Source organism: Triplophysa dalaica, chromosome 3 (genome assembly GCF_015846415.1).
Source record: "Triplophysa dalaica isolate WHDGS20190420 chromosome 3, ASM1584641v1, whole genome shotgun sequence".
NCBI lineage: Eukaryota > Metazoa > Chordata > Actinopteri > Cypriniformes > Nemacheilidae > Triplophysa > Triplophysa dalaica.
This window is the reverse complement of record NC_079544.1, coordinates 11,830,669-11,840,016: the sequence shown is the minus strand read 5'-3', so window position 1 is coordinate 11,840,016 and position 9,348 is coordinate 11,830,669. Positions and strand designations below refer to the sequence as shown.

Genomic DNA, 9,348 nt, shown 5'->3' with positions numbered 1-9,348 from the left:
GTAGTTCAAAGGAATGTTTTGATCACACAAGGATTTTTAATGTTTGCCAATATAAGTCTTGTGTTTTATCAAGACTTTCACAAACACCCCTTCTCGACCTCACATAAGATTATTTACAGCATTAGTGAATGTATAGATATAAGGAGGAGGTGGGATCTACTTGGCTAAGCAGGGTCTTTGGCTCTACCGTCCAGAGGAATTCAGTCTCTCCCTCTCTTACTGGTATCCATCAAAACCCAGTTATGCGCAAAATAATCCTAACAATCATAATAAATAATATATGCACATGATTGGTACAATAAGGCTTGTAAATACAGGATGCAGACTGACTTTTAGTGTTAAACCAGACAAGTATTTCTGCATTAAAGGTGACGAAAATTTCTCTTTGTGTTTCGCCAAATTTAGGTTACAGGGATTAGAGGTTGATTTAAGAGGTTGATAAAGCCATTCTGAAATCAGCCCTGAACTTTTGAATCGACTCTACAGCACAATAGGCTTGATCTGGGGAATATTTGTAGGTTTTTGCAATCTGAAAGTGGCGTGCACAAGTTTAAAACTCAATTCTTGTTTAATTTTCATCATGTGTTTGCGTGTAAACACAAATGCATGACCACCAAAAAGAATGGCAGACTATTCCTGTAATGAAGCTCTCTGATTTAAAAGTATTTACAAACACTACGATAGCATTACAGGGAAAATATAAAACAAATCTGTAAAATATAAATGTTAAAATGAACTCATAAATTCATAAATGTCCCTGTTAAATCTCACATTTCTATAGAATCTCTATAGAAACTCTCAAGTTTTATTTACAGTTATGCTACATTTTAATTATCATAGTCTACCCCAGAACCATAAAAACAGAACACCTGAAAGAAAATAACAAATTATTCATTTACCGACAGGTTGTTTGGTCCATTTTACATCACTTATACAGCTTTGACAGTAACCGTTTTTGTTCATGACAATTTTTTTGATGTTGCAATAAGATCACTTTTAACCCTGGGTAAAGCAACAGTATGTACGTAATCATGAACCAAATCCATTACCAAGACAACATTATTTTACAGTGTTTCAGAACACATTAAGGTGCATTAAGATTAGACACAGCCAAACATCTGCTCTTCAAAGTCCTGCATGCAAAGTAAGAGGTTTTGATATCGTGAGAGATGATGTAGGGGAAAAACGATGTGTATAAAACAGCAGTGACTGAGCCATGCAAAGCATTGCAATTGTCTATTAAAACGATCCTGCCCACCTTTCTAACAAAGCCTTGTAATTGAAGAAGTTCCTGTTTGTTTAGTGTTTGTTGGGTCAGTGTGAAAGTGACTGGCTGTGAAACTCTGCCAGCATACAAACGTAAACTGCAGAATTTTTACTGGTATTTGCTTGGACAGTGTGAAGTTTTGAAACAGATCCTGTGTATGTTATCCCTTGGTTTAGAAAGGCCCTGTATTTTTTTGCATCAAATATATATCTATCATAAAAGCACCACCACTGAGGACTGCCTTTGGGCACAACCCAAATGGATACTTGAAAACGTAGAAAGAAATGAGCAGACATCAGTGCCAAGGCCCTCTCTTTGTGCCCTTGAGTACCAACCTGTTTCAGCTTGAACTTTATTGCTTTAAAATTATGGTAAAGATTTAACCAGACCATTTAAATTGTAAACCTAAAAGCTACAATAGGTATAATCTCACTATCGCACTATTAATATTATATAGATACTAGATAGAGATCTATTAGTTCATATATATAGTGTATGTACATATTTATACATAGCCTAATATTATTTCAGAATCTAGGTGCATTATCAGAACAGCCCTGCTATCAAAGGAGCTCTTCAGATCACAGTCATAGAGGCCACGAGTTACTGCAAGCTTCTCTCTGGCAAACACTTTTTCAAATTTCCTAAAAACACATTTGTTATAATGTAGCGGTTTATCTGTAGAGCTGTTTCAGGCAGACCCACGCAGAATCTCTGCACATAGATTTCTGCTGAATTGTAATACCAATCACTCATAAAGGGAAATATTAAACACTTTAGAGAATTCAATTTGTTTTTTAGATAACTATAGGGTTGTAGTTATCCCTATATCCCAATTGAACACATTTAAGCGAATAAAAGTACTCTGAATATGTGTAGGTGCCGGTTGTGTACACCCTGAACTAATCCACAAATTTGTGATTTGGCAAGGTGAGAAGTGTTTGGAACACAAGCTGGTTCATACTGAGGACTCAACTTTGTATATCCAGACATCTCTGCCTTCTGATCACACACTCATGGTACATTTAATTGCTACGTATACATCCTAAGAAGTCTGTTTAGGCCTACATTTCTAGAGTCTTCTCAATAAGGAATGGTCATTTTTTTACACCCTCTGTCAGATCGGATATTGACTACTTCATGAGACATGAAGGAAATGCAGAAAAATCCTTGTGTGGTCCAAAGCTCAAGCACATCATGGATGATATATAGGGTGTTTCTCTGACACTGCGGCTCTGCATCCGAACCAACAAGAATCACCTTCTATCCTAAAGTTGACTAACGTCCCATCTTATTCCAGCCATGCTTAAATCTTCTTCAACACAGAGCACGATGTCAATAATATTTAGGATGTCACTCAAAGGAATTCCATATGCTGCCGAACTCCAAGCTGGCTTGTTCTCTCACAAAAGTGCGCAGGTACCCGATTTCTTATCGTCGTCTAAGCCACCTGCTGATTCTTTCCGGTTGGGGTCATTAAGCTCATCGAAGAGTCCGGTGTCAATCATCTCCATTTGCCAGGCGATAGGTATAGCCCCTGTGCTGAACTCCTTGAAAAATTTATCATCCTTAGCATCAAACTCAATACCTTTGATTTCAGAGAACTCGGCAATGTCACTTGTATCCTTCGCGTAGACAACATTGGGTTTGGGTACCCAGGGAGGGTCGATGAGGCCGGCCTCCAAACGGGCAAAGTTGATGGACTTGAACCACTCGTGCTTCCTGGGATCATCACCCCTACAAAAACAGTATGTGTCATACATATTGTTGAAAGATCCTAGGCAACATTGGTTTCATGAAGTTAAGAGGGATAGAAATTCTTACTTGCAGCCTAGACGTTCGTCCATCTTCTTCTTGAGGAACTGCTTGATGATGTCTATTGTGGGGGCATCAAAGTTCTTGTGCTCATATTTGGGCTCCTCATTGATGATCCGCCTCTGTACCTCCTCCTTCTCCACTTTCTCCTTCTTGGAATCGGGACCTTTAAATGGGGTGTAGCCAGCCACCATTTCATAGATACTACAGCCAAGAGCCCACCAATCCACTGAGGTCCTGTACGGAATTTCAGTCAGGATTTCAGGTGCCATATATGCACCGGTTCCAGCCTGTTAACAGAGGGAAAAGGATCAGAAGGAGTCTTAAACAAATTGACAAATAATTAATGGTGGGAAAATTGGTAGTTAGATGAGACAATGAAACTGAACATCATACCATTGTTTGAAAGATTAAGAGGAACAGATCTGATTGTGGGAGGTGATTAGTACAGGGATAGTTTACCCAAAAATTCTTGCATGATTTACTCACCTTCTTTGGTAAACACAAAAAAATATATTCTGAGAAAGGTCTCAGTTGTTTGGTCTCATCATTGGAAGTCAATGGGGTCCAATGTTGTTTGGTGAATAAATGTTTTTCGAAATATATCAAGTCATGCAGGTTTGGAATGAAGTGAAGGTGTGCAAACTATCTCTTTGAGATTACCTGATCTGAAGTAGTTTATTTGTTGTAATTCTCACCCTATCTATTCCACTTACCTCAGCCCCCCTCTTTGCCAGATGGAAGAGGCTTAATGGTAATCCACTACTACCTGTCAGAAGTCATGTGCCGATCCACTGTGATGAACTTGACTTGCTACTTATATAAAGATAGCCATTCTTTGGCTCCATTGGACATGTGGATCTTTGCGACCAGACATGCGTTTTCACCGGTATTCTTTAATAATACCCACCTCAGTATACAAGAGAGGGAAACTGTTGTATTCTTAGACACTGTTTATTCAAATGGATAATTTAGGTGTACTGTGTGATAAATAAAGAGAAGATGTGGGAATTGACAGGGTAAAGCCCATTGCACATTGAGTCCAAAATTTGCGAAATTTCTGCAAGTTAAAAAATAAATACGTCCTCAAGTTGTGTCAATCACATACATAATCGCACTGCCTCCTATATTTTCATCCATCATTAAAAAAAATTGGACCGGGTTCAATTTTCTGCGTTTTCGCATCCGTAGCAAGCATTTGGAGTGGCCTTTTATAACAATTCAGAGACACCGTACAAACGAGAGACAAATATGAAAAAACACATATAAAAATTTCGGACTGTACGTGCAAAGACCTTAAGGCTCAGTCAAGCTAAAATGTGATTACAAGGAGGATGCACAATCATTGTGCTTGGCTAACACACTGTAATGAGCAAAGCTAGCATGATAGCCACATCATGATGCTAATGTCATAATTTTGCTCATGTCAAGTTTAAATTATTTGAGATTGTAGTTAAAATGGTTGTGGTATTACATTTAAAAAAATCTAATTTAGGAAAACAGAAGGCTCTAATAAAAGTGCTTAGGATATGGACATATGTTAATGACAGCAAAAAAATAGTTGTAAGCACATTATTAATCATATCTAGACTCGTGCAGGACAAAATGTAGCGCTTACATCTGCCTTTGGCAGTCTGATCAGAGACAGATTTGTGTAATTCGTCCTAAGAGGATCAGCAGTGTAAAGCCAACCAAACCCCTGTTGGTTCAGCTTGGGCTTCAACCTGCATTGAGGACTCGAGAAGGGCACTGCATAATAAGCTTACGTAAACACATGAGCTGTTGTTACATTTGACATTTGATCATACATCAGAAGTCATGGAAGGGTTTGGCTTGGCTTTCAACTGTTATAATATTTATCATGTAGGAAAAGTTCACCCAAAAACAAACATTTTGTCATCATTTATTCACCCTTATGTCATTTAAAACATGTATACTCTTTCTTCTGTGGAACACAAAAGAAGATATTTTTATACATTTCTCAGTTGTTTTATGTCTATACAATTGAAGTCAATGATATTTGGTAACCAGCGTTCTTCGAAATATCTTCTTTTATGTTCTGAAGAAGAAAGTCACACAGGTTTGGAATGGCATAAAGATGAGAGTCAACAGAGAAGCTGTAATCAACTTCAAAACGTTCCTTTGCATATCTCTGTTTGTTCTTAAAAACAAGTTTGGAGCTTGCTATTATGAGAAATTTCGCTCCGTTCCATTTACCATCAATTGTGCTGCACTGTAATATAAATGTCAACATTTATAAAGTACAACTTTTTTCTTAGTCTTACATCATAATGACGGTCTGACAGCCTTTAATGGATCTGTGCAGTCTTCTCTTAACCTCAATCATCTGCGGCCCACCAATGGAAGTGCTTAAAGAGACACTGAGCCAAAGGTGCAGATGAGGACACCGCAGCTAATTGATCCTTACGTGTTTTGCATAACTAAGCCGTTTTGGGGACTATTTGCTCACGATTGATGTAGCTGTGGTCAAAATAACAAAGATCACCAAGACATTACATATCAGGGACGGAATATAATGCAAACACTATAGTATTCTTCTAAATTACCATGTTAGAGATTAACAAGCCATAGCTAGTCAAGGCTAGTGGAACTGATCTTTACATAATGACTTAACAAAAGGACTGAAAGCATTGATTCTCTCTAGCCTCAGTACATTCTGAGTTATGTACTAATGTTTGCTGGTAAATTTGTGATTGTACACTACTGTTTAAAAGTTCTGGGTCACGATATTATGATTTATTAATATTTTTAAAGCTACAAGTTTGACCTCTAACTTTTAACACGTTTACGTTTACATGGGTTGAAGTCAAATTTTATATTAATGAATTTCTCAGTCTAAGCTCAATTTATAAATCAATATTATAAGTGTATCAGGGAAAAGTTTTGGACAATGATTTTTTAAGTACTTGCAAAACAAGTTTTTTGTTTATTCATAGATATAATGCAGCTTTCATTTATTATTTTATAAATATTTCAACACTTTAAAATAAAGGTAAACTCATCCAAACTTTGACATAGAACAAATGTGATTATAGGAATTGTTGTGTCAAAAAATGTCCAAAATAAATACAACTAAGTTATATTTACAATAATGTAGCCAAAGTGGAATAAGTAAAAATGTACTCTTGCCATTTTATTAACCAGCTTCTTGATGTATCAAATTCAAATTGTAATTATGCTAGGCTTAGTTTTATTAAAAACTAAAATGAATATGCTGGCTCAATTATATATATACTTTCTTTTGCTAAACTAATTTGACATTTATGAATACGTTTTATTTTTAACATCATGCAATGTTCTTCATTTATGATTTGCTTTGAATAAATGTAAACTATTCATCACCACCAATAATAATTCATTTTTGTGCAGTTACACATCTGCTCTGCTTTGTACAGCTCTTTTTTTATGGAAATTAGGTATGGTAGCACAGCTTGCATTGTCTTCTTTAGATTATTTGAATAAAGACAATTAACTTACTTTTTGGGTGATGGTTTTTCCAACCGGAATCTCCACAGCAAGACCAAGATCTGAGAGACGACATTGACCCTGGCTGTCCAAAAGCACGTTCTCAGGCTTCATGTCACGATACACAATGTCCATGGCATGTAGATGCAGCATCCCGGTACAAATCTGAGCTGTGTAATAGATGATCCGATCCATTTCGATGCCCTTCTCACCAATGTTATAGATGTGATACTTGAGGTCACCTCCATTCATCAAGCTCATGACCAAGCAGAGATGGGTCTTGGTTTCATAAGCGTAACCCAGGTTGACGATAAACAGGCTGTTCACCTTCTCCAAGATTTTCTTTTCCAACAGGGCCATTTTCTCACCATGTTTCTTCTTCAGACGCTTTTTGCATAGCTTCTTGCAGGCATACATCTGGCCGGTGTTCTTCACCTGCACCGCACAAACCTGAAATGAAATGGAGCGAACACAGTCAGTTGTAAAGAATATATATTTTTCACTAATGTCTGTGGAGACAAGCATATCTTTTGTATTTCGTGAAAAGAACCTACCTCACCAAATCCACCCTTTCCAAGTGTCCTGAATTCATAGAAGTATTTCTCAGTGATGGGCTGTTTCTCATATTCTTTCCACTGCAGAAACTTGTCAAAGAATTGACTTTCCTGATAATCTGTAAACGGTTTGCCTCTGACAAACTCATTGGTGGCATCCTTCACCAGTCCCATCACCTCCTCGAAGTCTTTGTCAGTAACTGCCTTGCACTTGGTTGCTACATCTCCTGTCAGGTAGGTGAGGAAGCTCTTGGAACCGTCCTTGCAGAATTTATTAATGATATTTGTACGGGCCTTGTCTCTGGCAGCGCCCTCCGACAATTCCCAGTCATTCAGATCATCCAAAAATTCGGCCGCAGCAACACACTCAGGTCCCCCTTGATCAAGGTATTGGCGGAAGAAACGCTTTCCTACAGGCTGTTTTTCGCAGAGGGAGTCAAAGTCCTTCTCTAGATTTATCCTGAGTTCTGCGCACTGCTCCGGCTTGGGAAGGGACAGACTTCGCCGACGTTTCTTCATCTCCTTGTCATCTCCCCCCTGGGCTTTCAGGTAGGCCGTGTTGGCCACCAAGTTATCGAGTCCCCCCATGTCACACATTTTGGCGGCTGTGGTGGGTTACTTGTCCCTGAGAAATGGATGCTTCTCAGCCAGCGGTCAGTGCGTTTGTGTGTGCAACTCTCTTCAAAGCCGAGGAACGAATGAGCCACTAAGACTTACGCACCTCAGGACCGAGACACACTGACAACCTAGTAATTACTTATTTAGAATTAAATACCTGCAAGGGATTTTCACTTAAGTATATTTGTGTGGTCTATACTCAGCTTCTATTCAAGGAAAGGAACTTATAAGAGGGTTCTCCCGCTAAGAAGCTTTAGGGCTGACTATATTTAGGCAGATGCAGTGCGGTAGCTGATGGCTGCCCATTGGCCTTGTTGTCTAAACATAAATGGTGATACGATGAGAGGAGCAAAAATGTGAAAGCTTACAGCTCAACATGAAGTGTACGAAATGCTGAGGGCAGCAGGATGCACTAAAACTTTCTTCTGTTGTTCACAGGCCAACAGCTAATGCTCTTTTGCCGGACCGGTATTAAAGAACAGATACAATGACTGCTGACTTTATCAAGGAGATGTCAAACTACATTTTAATTGACAAAATGTCATTCTCAGCTTTTTTTGCCCTTTTTAATTTCTTATCTAGAATATTAGGCATTTTATTTCAGTTTTTTTATTTTAAGCAGTTGCCCTTTTCTGTAGTAATAGTGTATTTCAGTGATGCTTTTATGTATAAAAATGTTTCCTAATATTATTATAATATAATAAGTTCCTTATGTAATTATGCACACACAATAATTCTTCCTTTCTGATTATGCACTAAATAACAATTTAAGGCGAGTACCCATGTAAAGGAACACTTTTTGTTCAGAGGTCTTTCATTAAAATAAGAAGTTTCTCTCATATGATCATCCTAAAATTGAACTCTCACTTGCTTTTTCATTTCACACAATAGTAGAAAAATCTTTCTTAGGCTTTATTTATTGTTCTGTTGGACACATAATGAGATATTTTGAATAATTTAGGAACAGTTCTGGGACACCCTTGACTTCCATTTTAATTTGTCCTGCTATGATAAATTGTCTGTAAATGGTGACAAAATTAAATTTTTGGAGTGATCTATCCCTTTAATTTTTTTACAGAAATGTTCCTTTACATGATTTTTATGTGGAACCTATTTTAAAAAAAGAAGTTCTCAAATCAAATAACAGACACTAATTTATTCTCATTCATCTTTTTACTTATTCATCACATTAAGAAAAATTATAATAAACACTCCAATATTCCAATAAAAATAAGAATAGTCAGTTTAGATTTTTTTGGTGTCTTTCATTCAAAATAAAAAACCTTAAACTTTTTGGTAATGCTGTGTAAATCAGCTCACCAAAAATGAAAATAGGGTTAATTATTACTGTCTTAAATTTAAGTTGAGTTTATTGCATGTTCATTCACATTAACTACATGAAATTTGTAAATGATCGTTATAGATTGATACAAAAATAACAAGAATGAAGATATTTTAAGTATACTGTGAAACATTGTAAAAAAAAATGTTTTTAAAGCTAAGAAAATAGAAAAAAAATGATCCACATCAAAAGTGCCATTGTTTATGAACAAAGATTGGGGGATGGTCTTGTTAACATAAAATGAAATAATGTAATACTTTTGTATC

At 36.9% G+C, this 9,348-nt stretch overlaps 1 protein-coding gene across 1 annotated transcript; it reads right to left on the bottom strand.

The window, feature by feature from the left end:
• Positions 1-2,670: 2,670 nt before the first annotated feature.
• LOC130418113 (rhodopsin kinase grk7a) lies at positions 2,671-7,719 on the bottom strand. The gene is made up of 4 exons (XM_056744077.1): positions 7,123-7,719; positions 6,581-7,018; positions 3,092-3,372; positions 2,671-3,004 (listed from the first exon to the last, which is right to left on the bottom strand). Exons 1-4 carry the CDS (start codon positions 7,717-7,719, stop codon positions 2,671-2,673), a joined length of 1,650 nt encoding a protein of 549 aa, XP_056600055.1.
• Between the last annotated feature and the right edge of the window lie 1,629 nt (positions 7,720-9,348).